The 19,972-nt window shown below is 41.0% G+C and overlaps 1 protein-coding gene across 5 annotated transcripts in view; it reads left to right on the top strand.

Annotated features, from left to right (window-relative positions):
- The window catches only part of tnrc18 (trinucleotide repeat containing 18), a 71,157-nt gene extending 59,558 nt beyond the window's left edge, over positions 1 to 11,599 (top strand). For all 5 annotated transcript variants that reach the window (XM_082167568.1, XM_082167566.1, XM_082167567.1 and 2 more), the window contains exons 23-30: positions 2,689 to 2,764; positions 3,206 to 3,314; positions 3,851 to 3,967; positions 4,422 to 4,580; positions 4,907 to 6,201; positions 7,153 to 7,389; positions 7,526 to 7,600; positions 7,686 to 11,599. In XM_082167568.1, coding sequence (XP_082023694.1) covers positions 2,689 to 2,764; positions 3,206 to 3,314; positions 3,851 to 3,967; positions 4,422 to 4,580; positions 4,907 to 6,201; positions 7,153 to 7,389; positions 7,526 to 7,600; positions 7,686 to 7,892 — 2,275 coding nt within the window. In that variant the 3' untranslated portion in view covers positions 7,893 to 11,599. The remainder of the gene's footprint in view (positions 1 to 2,688; positions 2,765 to 3,205; positions 3,315 to 3,850; positions 3,968 to 4,421; positions 4,581 to 4,906; positions 6,202 to 7,152; positions 7,390 to 7,525; positions 7,601 to 7,685) is intronic.
- Positions 11,600 to 19,972: the final 8,373 nt, after the last annotated feature.

Below are 19,972 nucleotides of genomic sequence, written 5' to 3'. Positions count from 1 at the left end.
AGCCCACATCAGGCGAGCAATCCACAAACATGACAGATATTTAACCCTGCTCGGCCGGTCAATCTTTCTCCCCCCTGAGGCAGCTGGTGTGAATTTATCCCAGGCTTTGCAGACAGAACCAATCAGGTTTGGCCAGCAGAGTCCTCCCCCTCAGGCCAGATCCAGGAGGAAGTGATCTGGGGGAGGCTGTCCCACATCACCTCCCAGGTTCATGTCACAGTAATAAGGCTGCCACTCGGTGATGGACACCTCTGAAGCCTGGCTCTGGGTCCATGCTTGAACTGCAGGCACCCTCATGAATCCAAATGAAAAAAGGCCAAACATCCAACTGTTTTTTTTTGTTTTTTGTTTTGTTTGTTTTTAGCACAGAAGCCCCGTCTTGGACGTCACACATGTTTGCACCCATGCTGATTTATAAGGCCCATGTACTTGCCTCCAATAATAGAATGACCTGCACTTTAAAGAGCCGGTCATTGTTGTTTCTCTCTTTCTCCTACAACCAATAATACTCTGATTGGCTTCCTTTTTTTTTTTTTTTTTTTTTACTTCTAGAAACAAACTTTGTTGTTTTAATTTCATGTTATTACTGTGAAGCTGCTTTGATACTACCTCTATTGTAAAAAGTGCTATATAAATAAACGTGACTTGACTTGACTTTTAACAGTATTGATACGTTTGCATGTTGGTTCACTTGGTTCTCTTGAGCTGGAAGAGGGCGTTGCAAATTTTTCAAAGGTGAAACCTGCCAATTTCCATAAATAATATTCCAGATCTGGAAGAGAAAAACCTATGTTTGGATTGTGCTCCGCCTACACACTGGCTTAGCCTGGTCTGCTTCTTTTTATTCCTTTTTTTCCATTTGCATCAGAGACCATTTTGGATCTCACATGTGATGTCAAGAAACAGTTTGACTTATCTTGCATATCCCCAGGGCTCTGACTTCTTGACAGTAAAGACAATAAAAACGCTGCAAAAGGATAAATTTATCGGGCAAGGATTTTTATTTTATTTTATTTTTTAAAGGGTAAGCCCCTCCAAATTGTGTCCCTGAGGAGGGGGGAGAGTGAGGGGAGATGGAGAGAAAGCCAAGCTCAGTTCAAAGCTCAGTGTATTTCTCAAGAGAGCTTTCTTCATGCTTTTGGGCTGCTGTGTCTTTTGGTTTAGACCCTCTGCATCTCCCCTCTATAGCCTACTACTATGTCATTTTAGACAAAACCATTAAGCTCTGGGTATAGACAGGTCCTTTCCACAGTTGACAAATTGACCCCATTTACTTTATTATTACACCTTTCATTAGTGAATGATTCATCAGTGTATGTTATACCAAAGAATTAAAACAATGGTATTCTTAATCTTTCATCATATTTTAATAACTTGGTTGACTTTCACTTCTTGCAGATATCAGCTAGGGATGTGCAGCCTATTAGTTTGTTAACTGATAGCCATAGAGTCTGTTGTTGTTAATGCAGCCTTTCTAAAATATATTGTCTATTTAATGTCAGCATTAAGTTTCATGTTCATTTTTTTTTTTGTCCGGTGAAATAACCGATTTCTCTCTGGTGACTTATGCTGGACTTCTCCGATCATTTAGTCCTCTTAAACTAAATGACTATGGCCTGGTTTCACAGACAGAGCTTAGATTAAGCCAGGATTAGACCTTAGTTAAATTAGGACATTTAAGTATCTTTTATAAACGTGCCTTAGACAACCTGTACGCATTTTGCGTAGCGGATACGCATTTTGACCTCAAAGTACGCTGGTACGATTTTTCACTCTAAACTACGCAAAAACCTGGTGACGCCTCTGTGCACGTGCATAGATTCGATTATTACACGAGAGTGATCGCATGGATTATCTTAAAATACTCCGTCATTCATTAATGGTTACTCCGATAAGAGGAAGACATCATTCAGCCATGCAAATTATAAAATACTCAAGTAATGCTGAACAATAAATCGAAATAAAATTTTAATCGCTATGGCTTAGTGATTATGAAGGTGCTGTGATATGTGGATTACTGATAAGCGTGAGTCTGGAGAAACAGGCGTTTATTTATTCATTCTCAGTGTTGAGAAACGTACTCATAACGTACTCATGTACTCATAAAATTTCTTCAAGGTTGGCAGGTCTGTTACTGGTGTGCATCCTGAGACAAACCAATGGCGTTGACATATTTTAAGAAATGTCAGTGCAAGTTGCGTTCAGTTAAAACGGCTCAAACGTGCATTTTAGTCTGGGACTATAGGCTTTAGCCTTGTCTGTAAAAACCGGCGGTACAAATTCACATTTAGATCTGCCTAAATCCAATCAACAACCAATGGATAGAACCAAGTACCCGCCCTACATTTTTTTCCCTTTTTTAATTATTGCTCTCAGATGTACGTCACAATGTGGAAGAAAAGATCTGTCCCTACTTACATTTAATGTCAGATAACCATCTGAAAACTCTTTTCCTTTATGGAACGAGCACTTTTCGCCATCCGGTCATTTCCTGATGGATAAAATAGTCTTGTCCTACATATAATTTTTTGTTGTTATTGTTGTTTCCATTGAATTTCCTGATACATAACTTACATTTGAAAGTAGGGTAATATTAACATCAAAATGAAATTTGCAACCCATTCTGACATAAGGATGTGTAGTCCCTAGATTTTGGTTTTGGGCTCATGACTGTGTCCTGTCTTACAGATACAGCGTGGTGGTGGAGGGCGAGAGGGGGAACAGGCCACATATCTACTGCCTGGAGCAACTGCTACAGGAGGCGGTCAGTACGCCACACTGCCCTACACCGTTCGTTGACCCATATACACGCTACGGCTCACCACAACAGGCCTGTGTGTTTTACTTCGGGCACACTCCTCAGTTTCCTCTCTCTGCTAACAGGCCCGGGGCACGCAGTAATATAGAAGCTGTTTAGCACCTTCCCCTGCTATTAAGCTAAGGGCATGTTTTGCTCCAGTACCTCTGTCTGTTGGTTTAGGCACATGCTACCGCCTTTCCTTCCTAATGTACCGTTGGAAGCGGACCTCTGCCAAGAGCAACCTTAGCCATTACGGTCTCTAAGATGGATTATATATACAATATATACGTTTCCTCGCCAGAAAAAGGATTCATTAGTTATTCATTCTAGAAGATAGATGACCGCGAATGCACACAGGTGTTGATTTAATAATCCTTTCTGATCCACACTTCCTTTGTTTTACAGATTATTGATGTGAAACCCCCCTCTGTCAGATACCTTCCCCAGGGGACCCGGATCGCAGCCTACTGGAGCCAGCAGTACCGTTGCCTCTACCCTGGCACGGTCGTCAGAGGTATACCTTTCCTTTTCCGCTTAATTGAGCTCCTTTCACTGGCTATTACAGACTATTAACTAATGCGTTTTACTGCATCTATGTCTCTCGAATGGAAAAATATGCACAAATGTCCAATGTCCTCCGCACAGAGGTGCAGTAAGAGAACCTTTCAGGGTTGTTTCATTTCCTTTAATCTAAATCTTTTAGCCAAGCCCATAAGCACTGCCAGATAAACTGAGCCAGGGAATGAAGGATGGTGTGGTTAGCTACATGCAGAGCTCTGCTCTATTATTATTTATTTTCCCTCCTGCTGGGGAAGGAGGGAGCTGGAGGCTTGTCAAGAAACTCTTAAAGGGAGGTCGCTGCTACTGCCGCTGTCAACCAATGAGAATGAAAAGGCCCTGTATGAATCCCTGCAGCCGCTGCTGCACCACTGAGAAATATGCGGTCACTCTTTTTGCGCAGCAGTATTTGCTGTTTCACTCAGTGGAAATGAAAATTGAGGTGATGCATGTTCTTTTGCATCAGTCGTCAACTCTGTTACGTGTCCACAGGGAGTCCAGACATGGAAGACGTGGACGATTTGATTACAGTGGAGTTTGACGATGGAGACACCGGCCGAATCCCTCTCTCTCATATTAGACTGCTGCCGGCGGACTACAAGATTCAGTGTGAGTATTCAGATAAGCAGGGAGTAAAAGCCAAGGCATGAAAGGGTACATGAAACGTTACCTGAATTTCCAAGTTATGTAAACAGCCCATATGTGCTCTGTTTGATTTGGAGTCCATGCAGCCTCTGATTTTTGTTTGGTTTTGCTCTTGAAGCTTGATGATGGATTCAGTAAAATGTTTTTCCACTAGTTGCCAGGGGGTTGCATATGATTGAGGGTGAGACTGATATTTTTGAAGGTTTGTGTATAGTATTTAAGAGCACTGGATAAATATTAATGTGTGTATGTGTGTTTGACACTGAAAATGTTTATGTATGATCATTATCAAAATATATGAGGCCGAAAAGCACATGGGAATGTTCCAATATTTGGTATTTGCTATTATTTTATCAATTGTCAAACAGAAATGTCCCAAAGTATGTTATTATTTTCAAAACGAAATGTATCTGAACAGGTGCGGAACCGTCCCCTGCCCTCCTTGTGGCCAGCACCAAACGGCGAGGAAGGAAGTGCAGTAAGGATGTACCTGATGGAAAAGAAACGCCACCCAAAAACACAGAGGAGTCTGCTCCAAAAAGTAGAGGCAGAGGAAGAAAACCCAAACCTAAGCCTGGTAATTTCCACTTCTTTTGAACTAAACATTTACCGTCATTTACATTTTGGCTGGCATAGAAGAGACATATTTTTGTAAAAGTGGTTATTGCTTTAGTTCAGATTAAACATCAAGCAGTCAGAACTGGTGTTACTGAAATGAGAAATGCAGTAATCTTACAAAAGTGTACTGGATTGGTGGTTTCATAGATAATAAATCACATTATTTTTCTTGGAAAGAACTTACTGTCAGAACAGGAACAGCTTTTAGCCTCCCAGCATTTTTATAGAGGTAAGTGTGTTTTTGGTCTGGCATATTAAAACCTTCCCTCCTGTGCTGCTTTCCAGAGCCCGAAGTCGCTCCAAAGGAGCATGAAAAGCCTGACACACCAACCCTGACGCAGGTCCCTGAGAGGCCCCTGTCCAGCCAGAAAAGCGGCCCACGGCCAGGTAGAAAAATTAAGCAAGTCGGCACAGCCAGCCCCTCCATTCCCGTATCTAATGAAAGCCAGAAGAAAACCACAGGAATCAAGCCCCCAGCCAAAGTGCGTTCCCAGCCCCAGTCTGTCTACTCGCAGCCACTCTATGGAAAAGTTCTGTCTGTGGATCTCTATAATGAGCCCTCCACTTCTCTGGCCTCCTTTATATCCAACAATGAGACTCTGAGTCCCGCAGGGAAAGGAAAGCCAGTCAAACGCTTGCGAAAGCCTGAAGAGGAGGCATCTGGGTTTGGTGTGAAAATGCAGCGCAAGCAACCTCAGACAGAGATTCTTATCAAGCTGGACCATGAGGGAGTCATGTCACCCAAAACCAAAAAGACCAAAGCCCTGATGATGATGGAGGGCCAGAACCTCTCCAAAAGAGAGAATAAGTCTGTGATGGGTGTCAGCTACACTACGATATCCACTGCTGACAAAACACTAAAGGCTAAAAACAAGGCGGTTGAGGCAGAGCCGCCTGCTGCTGAGAGCGTGTCCACCTACAGCGTTCGTAAGCTAGGGAGCGGCAGCGAAGGTCTGATGAAGGTAAGCAACTCAGGGGAGAAGGACAAGAAGGAACTGGAGTGTCCCAACTGCAGTAGCAGTAGCAGCAGCAGTTCGGAGTCAGACGGAGAGGAGGAGCGAGGGGCCTCACAGGACAAGAAGCCCAAACAAGACTCAACCAGCTCCAATAGCTCGCGGGCATCAAGCCCTACGTCTTCCAGCTCATCCACAAGCAGTTCCTCATCCTCAGCTGGATCCCACTCCTCCTCCTCATCATCCTCCTCCTCCACCACCAGCGATGAAGAATCCTCCTGTAGCTCAGATGAAGAACTGGTCGCTGGTTCTCAACCATCCCCTGCCACAGAACATGCACCTCCTCAAGAGGATGAAGACGAGAAGGCCAAGGTGAAAACAGGGCCTGCTGCCAGCATCCAGAAGCTCCAGAAGCAGCAGGCATCTGCTACTCAGCAGCAGAAGCCCCATAAAGAGCAGAAGGTTAAGCAGGGCGTCGGTCGCCCCAAAAGACGAGAGGGAGTCCACCTCCCAACTACTAAGGAGCTGGCAAAAAGACAGAGGCTACCCTCCGTCGAGAACAGACCCAAGATCTCCGCTTTTCTTCCTGCCAGACAGCTGTGGAAGTGGTTTGGAAAGCCTACTCAGGTGAGCCACATCTCAAATCATGTGTTGTTTAATAGCATTGTGTAAAGTCTAAAGTAAACGTTTAGCTTATGTGTACAGCCAAAAACATGCCCTTTTAAAGTATACTTCATTTGTTAGCCGTTTCTATTCAATTGGGAAACGACGAGTTGGGCCAGCTAACCAATTAATGAATTAATAAAAAAAATTCAAGGGACATATGAGAGCTGAACATACGGAGTATCTGCGGTTAGAAAAATGTAGATGTGTGTGTACTATGCTGATGAAATAGATGGCATGCACACTGTTCGCATATCCTAGCATATGCATAAAAAAACCAAAGTATAATTTGGACTTAATGGAAATGACGGTGATGGTATTTTTGGCATAAAATAGTCAACTCCTTTGTCTTGCCAAGGCTAATTTTAAAGCTAGAATTTCATGTATACTAAATACACAATTAAATATTCCCACACTTTTTGCGTATTTTGACTACATTTCAGCTTAAATGGAAATTATACATATTGAATATATTATGTTCTAAAAGTTATATTCACCTTGATTTATTTTTTTATTCACATATCAAATATGTCATATTTTATCTCAAACATACTCCTCATTGAAGCTGTTCTCTCATTGGTAAACAAGTAGGCAAATTTTTGACTAATTTATTTGTGGCATAAATGTTTGGTGTTGTGGAAAATAAAAAATGATAAATCATTTTATCCCAAATATTAAAATGGTTACTGTTAATTGCACTATTTGATTAGATTGGTCAGATTTTAATAATTATATTTTGAAAATTGACAGTATAAATGATGACGGCCTGGTAAAAAGTTTCTAAGACGATTTTAATGTGACCTTCATACAATAAAAGGAAAATGTTGAAATCTGTTAGTTTTTATAAAAATCAACCCCTGGGGCGTAAAAGTGCCCGAAGAAACATCCTTTTGCTTTTCCTTCAACTTCTGACAGAGGCGGGGAATGAAAGGGAAGGCAAAGAAGCTTTTCTACAAAGCCATAATGCGTGGTAAGGAAATGATCCGTATTGGAGACTGTGCTGTGTTCCTGTCTGCTGGACGACCCAACCTCCCATTTATTGGACACATCCAGAGCATGTGGGAGTCCTGGGGAAACAACATGGTGGTCCGTGTCAAATGGTTCTATCATCCAGAGGAAACCAACCCTGGGAAGAAACTTCATGACAAAAAGGTTACTTTTTGTTTCCCTTTCCTAAACATTAATAATGGTTTGTGGGCATAGTAATATGAGCTTTTGTACTGTACTTGTACTTGTCCCAGTCTTGCCTTTTATCTAGGTTTGTAACTAATCAAATTTTTTTGGGCAGAACTGGGATCAAATGTCCGGCCAAAGTCTTCCTGCTGTTCTGCATGCTTCCAACCAGAGGAAAGACTTCATGGAGGTAAAAAAAACAATCAAGGAAATGGTTTGATCATCTTCGTCTCGTTGAAAACAGTCTGATTGATCGCTCTGCTTTTTCTTTTCAGCGGGCACTGTACCAGTCCTCTCACATTGATGAGAATGACGTCCAAACCATTTCTCATAAATGTCTGGTGGTCAGCCTTGAGCAATATGAGCAGATGATTAAAACTAAGAAGTACCAGGACAGTGAAGACCTCTACTACCTGGCCGGGACTTATGAACCCACCACTGGAATGATATTCAACACAGATGGGGTTCCAGTAATCTGCTGAGAATCAACAAGTGAGACATGTGGAACAAAACCAATGAGACATAAGGGCTAGACAGATGTGTTGGCTTTACCCAAAGCCTGACTAATCAATCAAGTATGGAAACGTCCTGACAAAGATACAAGCATCAGTTGAGATCAGAGACTTCTTCAACAGATGTCATGTTTGCACATATTGTGAAATTGCTCTAGTAGAGATTCAATTGTTTGGCCTGTTATTGGAGCAACCCTAACCTTGTTTTGACCCAGTGAAGTGATTGCAGTGGACAAATGATGTTCAGGAATCTCCAGTTGAAGAGTTAAACATGTCAAAGAAAGTGAAGGCACGTTGAAAATGTCTTGAAGGTCAACTGCATCTGCTCTGCTGAGCACAGCCATCACCGATGCGGCTGGAATGGAGGTGACACCACTTCTGCAGGACCTGTTCTCCGGGTGAGAAGGCCTGGTTGGATCCCGCTTCCTTGGCCGTGGGACCAACAACAGAAAGAGTAATTGAAGCTGACAGGATGTATCACACTTCTGTCCAGTTACTACTGGTAGAACCCTGCCAGATCTTCAAGGGCTGGCTAATGAACAGGGAAAAAACGAAACCAGACGTAGAGCTGCGGCCCATGTAAGAAGCACTTAAAAGAATGGACAGAACTGTGGTCTGCGAGCCTGCAAGGACTGTTTATTAATAGGAAAGTGTGAGTCACTTTTCCACTGAGCGGCCCAGAAGATCTATCAGAATATTTATATGCGATCCTCATCCCTCAGCTGCGGCGACAGAAAGGTTTCTTTTTATGAGTGAAGGGCTCTACTGGGATGGAAGCAGATGCAGATGATACCCCTTTGTAAATACATGCATACGAGCTATATATGATATGGACAAATATATTTTATTTTCGTGTACCATAGATTTATGTGACAGTAATTTTTTTAAAGCAGCAAAAGATAAAAAAAAAAAAAAGCTTTAATAAACTGTGAATAAAGTTTAAAACGTTAACAAATATCAGGAACTAGTTTTACGAGTACAGATCTTGTAAGTCGTTACTGGAATCTTAGACGCCCACTACATTGACAACGTAATGTAATCTTGAGATCAAAACTACTATTACAGGACAAATGGTTTGTAGGATTTGACCGTTTTCAAAGCCAGTTGTCCCATAATGCAGTTTTACAACAAAAAGCACTTAAATTCTGCCCTTGGTCTTACACAGGACAGACTTCCCTTGACAATCCCCTGTTCAGGTGGACGTGAAGCGTTTCGCTGGAAAACCATTTTAGTTCTCTCATTGCTTCTCAGGGTTAGTGAGAGATGGAGAGTTTAAAAGCTACGCTTGCTTATCATGTCTGTTATACTCGACTTTCCCTTTTTTCTAGAATTACCCCCCACAGAAAGCAATTACATCTCATGCATGAAAGCACTTTCTTCGAATAAACAAATAGCAGCGGTGCAGGTGACGTTATCTGTTAGCGCTGAAAGTTGAAAGCCGAGTTGTTTCTTGCCTTTCTCACGTCTGCGTTTTTCTTCATGTCGACTCTTTACTCTCCGTTATTCCAAGCCGTTCTTTGGTTCATTCTTAATAGCCTTAACCTTGGTCCCTAAAAGCTGCCGTATACCGGCAGAATCAAAGTCTGAATGTTGTCTTTGAAAATAGGTCCTACTGATTGATATTGTGCTCCGGAGAAAGTGCCATCAGTCATCAGAGGCTGTTAGGACCAGGCTATGTATTCGCTGCTTCTCTAATCAAGACCAGTGAAATGTATTTGATTTATGGCGTCCTTACATGGATGAAGAGACTAGCGAACACCTTATTTGCTTAATTGTAATTATGGTTCTTATTTGTGCCTCGTTTTTATGGTTCAAAGGGGGTATGAATGTTTTCTCTTTTCTTTTTAGACACGTGTTAGTCAAGTACACGTGTTGTTTTTTATGCTGTAAGGAAATCGTTTTCCTTTTAAAAAAAAATGTCTTTGTATATCTTTTTTAAGTAATGAAAGAAAAACAATTAGATGATCTGTACTGACTCTTTTTTTTTTTTTTTTTTTTTCTGTAGTTGCCCAGCCAAATTTTTTTAACTGTTATTCTTTCTACCTCCCACGTTGGTTCAACGTTTCATGTTTTTTTTTTTTATATTTTCTCTTGGTGGTATCATTATACTTAGTGCACATGGGCTTTTAAACCATTGCCTGTTTTTAATTATTTTGCCATGATGAATACCCTCTGTGAATGATGTTGATTTGATACTTATTGATTTTTTTTCTGTCGTTTTGTTTAGTTTTTTCCCCCGTTCTTTGAGGGAGGATAGTGAGATCAAGAAGGGTATGGACACTAGAGCCTTCCAGTCTTTGTGATTGGAAAATATTTGGCCTACTCAGTATTTCGGAAATTTCTTTATATTATAGAAATGTTGACACTATTGCGTATAGTAGAGCGGTATGAAATGTCTGAAATATATTTTTTTTTCATGTACGTTTCATATTACATTGCCCAGTCTCTCTTAAAGAGATATTATCTTGTTGATATTCAATAGGTTGTATTTCTTAACATGTTTTATCATTGTATGTGTGTAGTTTTGAGGCTTAAAACGATATTCAGCCTATTCCGGTTTGGACTGTTTTTCTAAGTCACCTAATTTGGTTGAGAATTTTACACATACCCAAAGCTAATTCAAATGCCAAATGATCTTCAAATGCACAGTGAATCTGAAGCAACATTAAGCGAGCTCTTTTTGATTTGACACAGTCTTTTGTGTCAAAGATTTTAGCGAGTTGTACAATTTAAGTGCCCCTCAAAACAAAAGTTTACTCTGAGCTTGAGTTAAGCTGTAAAGCACTTTTTAGAGTATTTTTGTCTGCATGTTTTAGAAACCGCATATATGCTTCTAGGAATAATATTAGAGCAATCTACAAAAGTATATTTTGCTTATTGTGATGTAATGTAACGTGAATGGAGGTCTGAGTCCATTCCTTCCCCTCGGGTCACTGTATGAGACAGTGGCCTCTGTTGGTAGCAGTCATGTGGGATGAATCGCTCATGTCCTCTGCTACTCGTCCAGGGTCTGTTTGAGTGTATCTTATGACGTATAAGGTTTAACTGGCTTATTATAAAACCGCGTATAGCCGAGTAGAAGCGTAATAGAGTTCACTGTTTGCATGATTCTGTTCAACCTTTTCCTTTTTTTCTTTCTTTATGACATTCCCCCTCTCTGAACAATCGTCCTCCATGCTTAATGTGCAATACTGCTGAATTTGGATTCTGTGAGGTAGCTGCTAGTGAGGGAAGGAACGTGTTCATGAATGTGGGAGATGAGAGAGAAAGTTAGTGTGGACTGGAGGCTGGTCCTTCACTGGTCTTCATCTGCTGTTCCTTCAGCATTGGTATGGTCCTGTTACAAAATAAAATAATAATAAAAATTTAAAAAGCTATAGTTTTGAAATTATTATTTTGAAATTTTAAAGCATCAAGGTTTTGTAAATGATCCTTTATGAGAGGGGGAGATGAATGCGGATATACTTTGTACACATTTAATCTTGTAAAAAACAAAATTACTAAATCTTTTTTTTTTTTTACTGAAACCGATGTTAAAGATTGCTGTTGACTTGTGTGTGTAAACCTAATGGGATTGGATTTTTTTTTTTACAGATGCAACCAGCATTATCAGTGTTTTTCAATTCTTTTAGTATCTCAGTATTTTCTAGTTCATCAATAAATGTCATGAAATGGAATCGAGTTTGTCTCTTTATTCGTGTATTTTTTTCATTAATTGAGTGTGTCGAACCATGTGGCTCTGAATTGCAACTATGATCCATCTATTTGAATCTGTATTACTTCAGATGAACAAATCACCGGATCCCGAACCTTTTAGGAGAACTGTTATTACAACCTGGTGAGCTTTTTACAGCTCCTGTCATTTGCTGTACAAGTGCTTCTTTAAAATGCCTGTGAGAGCCGAGCAATATGACTTGGCATATATGACCACCATCATACTGAAGTTTTGGTCATGTGACCACAGGAACGCTGTAAATGGGATTCATCTCACAACATGGCTGAATTGCATATTGTCCACATTGAGGAAAATTAATGTTGTCCTCAGTGAAAATATTGTGGCGCTCTATTGAATGAGTGTTATTTTTGTTATGGTAGTCCTTGAGCCATTTAACTTGCAATGGAATGCTCCCCTCCCTCCACTCCCCCGTCCTCTCCTTTAAAAATCCCATTTCTGAAAGAGCGTTTTTCAGCATGCGTGATGATTCATTGCACACTCTGTGCTGTTCACAGTGGTGCAATAGATTCAAAAGGTCACCGGGGTGTTTTGTTAGGCAAGAGGCGGTTTCTGAGTCTCCCTCGTGGGCAATCACATTCATCAGGATACCATTTTTGAGCTTCCTGGAACAATTTACAATTTATAGTAGCTGTTAGCATTGAACTGAAGCTGAGCTCAATTTGCTAATGCTGGTGCAACATCTTTAGTGAATTCTCCACTCGCTGACAGAACGACTCTTGCTTTGAGGGGGAAAAAATGGTATCCTGAGCAATTAAAGGGAATCGTATTTGCTTTGTTGACTATTCATAAATTAGCTCTTCAACTGGAATGAGCCGCCAAAAGGCAAAACATGTTTGCGACTATGCATATACGCTAATCCGTGGTCGGAAATGGAGCTAAAGTGAAATACAGGGAACTCCTATTATAAGTGTGTTGGTAGACTGTGACCTCACGGTTTGAAACCATCTGAGCTGCTGTTCCCCCATCCTAGTCTAAATAAGGAAGGGATTGCATTTTAAGTACTCGTGAAATGGGAAAGAATGCTTGCATTGTGTTGTCACAAATCATGTTGAATTTAAACCCCTTGGCTTATTTCTTATCCATCAAAGGCACAACTTCTCAATTTCCATTAACACTGCAGATGAGATTTGAAAATGCATGTCTTTGATTTTGCCTGCAGTGGCATAAAATTAGCATAATGCAATCTAATGGAAGTGCTCCTTAAATTTTACTACTGACAAAATGCATCTTGCTTGAGGCGCACGCATCATGAATTCTCATACTTTTTTAATGTTCTCAATAAGCAAAAAGAATGTTTATGATTAAACACGACTGCAAAAGTGGTGTAACTGAAATATTGTACCTTTAAAGGGATAGTTCAGACATAAATTACAATTCTTTTAGCATTATACTCACCCTTATGTCATTCCAAACTTTTGCAGAACACCATTTTTTCAAAATATCTTTAAGTACATATTTTTGGCCATGCATTGAAAGTCAGTCGGGTTTATTGGCTTCCATTGTATTGACAAAAACAGTTAAAAATGTCTTTAATATATTCTTTATGTTACACATAAGACAGAAAGTAATACAGGTTTGGAACGACATGAAGCGTGAGTAAATGATGACTGAATTTTCATTTCACCCTGAACTATCCCTTTAATTCCCAGATTTGGGTTCGCTCCATTTCAGGAGAGTTTCGCGATCCTTTCATGGATCACTTTCATAAAGACAAAAGGGAAACAAATCCCTCCATATCTCCAGTGTAAAATTCACAACCGAAGTGTCTGATGTGCTGCAATACATTCAAGCTAAAGATATGTTTGAACCTGTTGCTTTGATGTCGTCAACTCAACAATTCAGGGAGTTTTTATGTCAATCACTTAAGAAAAAAAAAAATAGTTTTGTGACCTCTGCTTCTCTTTAAGCACACAAACTTGCCGAAAAGCACAATCCGAGTAGCACTTGCACCCTATGATGTGTAGTATTGGTCTATGTGTCTTTTGTGGGGGGGCTGAATCCAGTATATAAGAAATTACACTAAACTTACACTTACATCAGACTAATGACTTTACTTACATTGCTTGTGCTTTTAGCATGAGAGAAGTTGCTTGTGACTAAAAAAACATTCAAATGTGAATCACCTCTGAATTATCATGGAATTTCATTTAAATAAATAAGAGAACAGGAGCAGCTACAGCTCAATGTGCCCTGAGTAATCTGCGACTCGTGCCATGTGTGAAAATGACAACAGTCAAAGGGAGCACACATTTATACTCTATGGCTACATGCATTATCATGATGCAAAAATAAATAAATAAATAAAAAACATTGAGTATTTTTAAGAGCAGCACTGTGGCCTTGCGGGAGTCAACTGCTGCTGTCAAAGCTCATAAAAGCAATTAAACCCTCCAATAAACCCACCAAAGACCACCTTCCTCTCTCTCTCGACAAGCTATGATTCTGTCAGAAGGGGCCACAGCGCAACGCAAAGAATCATTATGCTAATAAGTCCAAAAAAGCAGAAAGCAGCCATGCAATATTCATACCCTCCATCATGATAAACTATTCAGGAGTCATTTAGCTGGAATGCTCATTTAACGAACTGAGGCGTGGAACAATTAAAGCGCGCCGAACGATGGAAGCGTACTGTGATGGAGAGGACGTCGGCAGCTCAATCTCTCACCAGGGATGCCATTTGAAGTTCTACACACTAATGGTTGACTTTTCCTCAACACTTCCCCTCAATATCCAGGGTCCATTTTGTGTCTTACATCACCAAGGACACCATAAAATGGCCTCCGAATGAAAGTGTGGCTGATTTTCGCTGTTACCCTTCACTGCTCAATGCAGGCTTCAACTGGAGATATGATTGAGTATTCGTTTTAGGACTGCATTAAACATTAAGGTCCTCAGAGCAAGGGTCGTCCATATTGCGGGAGCATTTTACCATTTATGACCCATTAAAATGATTGCAGCATAAAAACAAACATTTGCCGGCAGTCTCAGTCCATCAGTTTAAAAGGGAAAGTGGAATAATTCAGAAGTGATTGCTGGTTAGAAAATGGCTTCATTTCAGCGAAACAGTGCTTTGACCCTCTGGGTCTGTGGAGAGGAAGGAGTCTCAGTTCAGAGCCTCTGCCTTCCTTCATTACAGCGTGTGCTGACAGCAAACAAGCCGACCAGCATTGCTCGGGGCCACGAGGCCCAGGACCCGGTCCTGTCATGGCCCATATCGCTCTCCCCACCAAATTGCTTCCCCCTCAACAGGAGCAGGATTTATGGCAGTATGAAGCGCGGAGATGCATGTATGACCGCGCTCTCGGCTGTACAAACTGCTTCAGGGAGGGAAACATTCATATCATAATCTCAGGGGCATAGCAATCACTGCCTCAGCATTAAGACAAAATGAGAGAACAACACTCAGCCCCGATGCATGTGCGTGCACCTGTTAGAAATAAACCAAGAAAATGTGTGCAATGGACCTCAGCTACTCACAGGAGAGCCATTCGCCTTGTTGTTCCAATATCCTGCTGTGTGGATACATTAGTAGCCAACTCCCCATTCAGACTGTCACCGAATCTCCGGGCTCCCATTGTGGGGAGAGAGAGACACCCAGAGCCTTGGTAATATCACACTGTCATTTTGCTTGAAATGGTTATCTTTTACAGGAAAAAGATGGCATTTTTTTAGTAACTGAAAGCAATAAATGACCAGTTGTATTGTGTTTTTGTACGTTACAAGCTGAAATTGCATGTGTTTTTTAAAGGAAAATTACAGTAGGGAAATTGCATGATGGAAGTGAATTATAGTATCTGTGGGTTATTCAGCCCTCAGAGTACTGAACTTATTACCAGACTTCATAATGAAATCTGCAGTCAAGCGCTTCCAATTTGTTTCGCAGTACTTCATCGGAGAGGGGTGTTTGTTTAGTTGTGCTGACGTGCAAAGATGTATTTACTCTGATGGCGCCTTTGAGCACGCGTTGGCTATCTAGTGGCGGCATATGCTTCATGGCAATTTAAAGGCGAATGTAAAATGTAGTTCACAAGCATTCGCACTTGGTTTTCTATTGGCCAGTCTGTTGCTGAGTAAGTTGTATGATGAACTTTGCATGCGACTCACGTCAATGAATTCACAGCGTTCAACCTAGTCGCACATGCTTTGCTATTGATTGCAACAACATCATCATCAACAACTACCACAGCTGTGCTGGTAATAAACTGCAGGGCAGATGTGCCAAAGTTGACTTATGGAGGTGAAAAGCCACGCTCCAGCTCAGCGTTTTCTTTCAGGTTGACTGTGCGTGAATGAGAACTAGACAACCGGAAATCAATGTGAGCAAAATGGCGGTTTAGAGGGGGAGGGGGAGGGGTGGTTGCAGTGGTTGGATCAAGAGCCATTATGTTCAACAAAATGGGACCTTCAAACCCCGCAGAGCACTTTTCCCAAAGATTGCTAAAGTACGCGATCTGAGGGGAGACTGGGTGGGGAAAAAACAGATCTATCACTGGGAGGATTGCTTTTCCTGCTGCCTTCCTATCAAGTCACTGTTCACAAATTACTGCCAATCTATTCGGGAATTAGCAGTTGGATCCCTAGAAGTGAGGGGCTGATAGACAGAGGTGTTAATAAAGGCTGCTCACCTCCTCTAGCTGTGACGATTGTGAAGGAGGAAGGCGAACAATAATCAGCGATAGGCCACCTACACGTTCCTCTGCCAGCAGAGCGAATTCAGTGGCCGCAGGATCCACAGGCACGCCGCACACACCTGGGAAGAATGACTTTTGAAGAGGGCCATTTAACAGTAATTCTGGCTCTGTGTTGCAGAGAATGGTTTGACATTGGTGGGGCTGATGTCTGTGACGCCCCTTTTGGTTTGCTGTCGAGGAGGAGGAGGAAATCAGCTGGAGGAGAATTTTCGCCCTCAATAAACTCCACAAACCATGCAATCAAGGACTGGTTTCTCAAGCCGTCCATCAAAGCTTGGCCTTGGAATTCGGCCTAAGTGTTTTTACACAGGAAATCACTTCAAATTAAGTTATTTCCAATCAGTCCAGTGAACATACTGCCATTTTGACTGTCACTGTTTTAAACGGTGGGACAAAATGAAGCTCAGCTCAAATGCCAGTATACATTGGCTGTTGTCTTTAAGAATAACTCACAAAAGCTGCTATTACATTCTGTCTCACAGCAGTGCCAGGTTTCATTTAGGACCCATGAGATTGTGGGTTCAATCTGGTGAAGATTAGTTGGTAAATCTTATTCTGCAAAACTCACAATTAAAATGCAATTAATATTTAGATTTACTGCAAACAAAATTAGGATTAATGTGACCCACTCCATCATTTAAGTCATTTTGAGCCAGGAACTTGAATTTTATTTAATTTTTTATTTAATTTTTATTGAAGTTATTTTAATTAGTGTCTGACAATAAAAAATAAATAAAACAATAAACTTGAAAATGGCCACTAAATATATTTTTTTTCACAGAATTACATTTATTCAACATATTTATATAATTAAAACATCAATAAAAGGTGAAGTAAAAATAGAATGCATTTATAGAACATATATCCAACATTATATTTACCATTTTATTTATTAATTTTATTAATAAACTACATAATTTGAACCCCTCCTCCTCCCTCTCATGATTCTCCCCAACCTCTGGATCAACGATGTCCCCATTTTGAAGAGCGATATTGTGGAGCGTATACAGAATAATAATTCAAAGTAATTTACGTAGAAAAGGAATTAAAATAATCCCAACAGGTGCATGAGAAATAAAGATTGACAATAAAGGCAGATAAATTATTATTATTATTGTTTCCTGAATTGCCCCTATCTAGAGTGGTGTGAAAACTGAGGTTTTGTTTCATAGAAACAATATAAAACACAAAAGAATAAAAATTCAATGTTTTTGCTTTTTTTCCCAAAAATGGCGTACTGTGATATATATATATATATTTTCCCCTCTGTGTTGTCATGATTAAGGTATTTATGGATTGATTGACTGGGTCTTTTTTGTGTTTAGTTTTAACATATACGTTTAGCTTAGAACAAGATGCAATCCTCCTCATCCCACAGCTTAACAGCCTGAATTGGGAATAATGAAAACTGTTTCCATCTTTTTCCATCGTCTTTTTTTCTTTCTCTCTTTCTCTCATTTCCATTATGTGCCCTTTCAAATGTTTTGATTGTGCGAGACATTTTCTTTTTACTACTTCATAATAAAGAAGCGGATAGAAGACTGCTGTGTTCTCAAATGGCTCACTATCTGGTTATTAATCTGACAAAAGCATCTCCACCAAGATCAACTGAAAGTACTTGCAGTGCAGCTCCTTTGCCAGTAATAACAAAGCACGCTTTTTTAATATGCAGACCGAGAGTGCAAGTGCATAAGCAGTTTGCACTCAGGAAAGAGCTAAGACGGTTTTGAATTTTAATCCAATCTTGACTAATATATAAATATTTTTTGCCGTGAATGCTCTGGAACTACACACACTGAGGTTCTGAGCGCTCTCGCTGCATGCTAACATACGATGCATTCATCTGCTCGAAGAGAGGCAGAGGAGGCCATTGATCTGTGTTGCCTGGAGGGGCGAGGGTCTCCATTCCTGCGGGATCCATTGGGTCTGCCTCAAATATTCTAACTGGAGTCCCAGACGGAGCTCTCCCATCCCACTGCTGCTGCGCCCCTAAAGGGAACAAACAGTGAAGAAGAAGCTGTCAACACCCAAACTGCCTGGAGGTTCTTCACCTTCTTGCATTAGATGGTCCAGGCCGCTGTAAACACACCTGAAGCACTGAGCTTTATCCTGTAAACTGTGTGTTGAAAGCAGAGTTCACTCAGCGACGACTGACGCCAGGATGTGAAAAGTAAACCTCGTTCCTCTTTTCCTTTCAGCTGCCCTGCGGTGCCAGGCCTGCCGAGAGAGTTGGGCGGAAACTGTCTCTCTGCTCCCTGCAGGCAGGTAGACGGCCACTGTGATGTTCAATCAAGCCTCGCACAGCTCTGCACTTTATAACTTGAAAAGAATCTAATCCATCATAGTCACCATAGCCTTTTTAGTTTTGCACAGCATTCACAGGCACTGCACTGAATGTATAACATCTCTACCTGTGGTACTAGTGCTGTCTCTATACATGCAGCGAACAATCCACAATAACTGGATCAACTGACTCAACCCTGAGTAAATGAACAGAGACAGGCAGAGAGGCCAAAAGGTTCAGTGTTCCCTCTGAGCTCATTAGTTTCATTCTATACCCAATGTCCTTACGGATTGATTGATGACCTTCATCTGTAGATCACAGCATCTGGAGAGCAGCAGGATAGCTGAGACTGTGCTGCAGCACAGGGTCCATTTAGTGTGGAGTCCAGCTGCTCTCTGTCACAGAGTTTGGAGTGAGTGACCATGAGCGATGTGGATTCCTCCCCGTTTCTGGAACATTTCTGACAGCTTTCAACAGCTTGACGGGGTGAGTCACATAAACAAAGTTGCAGTCTATGACAAGAATCCATTAGCTCCAAAACACGTAAAGGAAGAGCTTATCCAAAAATGAAAGTTCTGTCATCATTTACTCGCACTCATGTCGCTCCAAACATGACTTTCTTTACTCTTTCTATGTAGAAATTTTGAAGACTGCGTTGTTCCCACGCTGCTGAATCTATGCCACTGCTGCTGAATATTTTAGCACCATAAAATCCTATTTTAACTTCGTTGTATTGTGAATACGCAGTTTAACTTGACAGTGATTCAGTACAACATGATTTAAGGATAAATAATGGCGAGAAACGTCTTTATATTGAGTTGTTTAACGCGGACTGCAGGCAACGTTACCAGAATATGTCAATCATAGAAACGCTACTGAATGTTTGTATAAGGGTTTGTGAGACGGTGCCCAGATGGCACAGCAGGTGCAGAGTTAAGAATGTGTATGTTAAGAATATACCTGTCAAAAACACACTCCATCCCTGAATCTATACATCTCCACCCTGTGTTTTCACTCACACAGCTGGAGGAGACATCCCTGCAGCATCCAAGACATTTACAGTGCAGGCACGAGATTGGAAGGTTGAATTCTCAGGAAATGGCAGACAGCCCCCAAAAAAAGCTGAATTATTTTTTGCTTAGCGGTCAGCCTTTTTGTCACTCTCTTGCTGCGTGACATTTGCAGACAAAATGACAGAACAGAAGCTATCAGACAAATAATGGTGTGTTTGTTGAGGCTGGCAGCATCACAGTCGGACACAATGGGCCTCGGCAAGCACGTCACAACGTAGCACTCCACTGGACTGAAGCTTTCAAGCTTCTAAAAGGACACAACAGCA

This window comes from Leuciscus leuciscus (assembly GCF_965113295.1).
Source record: "Leuciscus leuciscus genome assembly, chromosome: 1".
NCBI lineage: Eukaryota > Metazoa > Chordata > Actinopteri > Cypriniformes > Leuciscidae > Leuciscus > Leuciscus leuciscus.
Note: the sequence above shows the minus strand (reverse complement) of the source record. Positions and strands in the feature narration are given on the sequence as shown.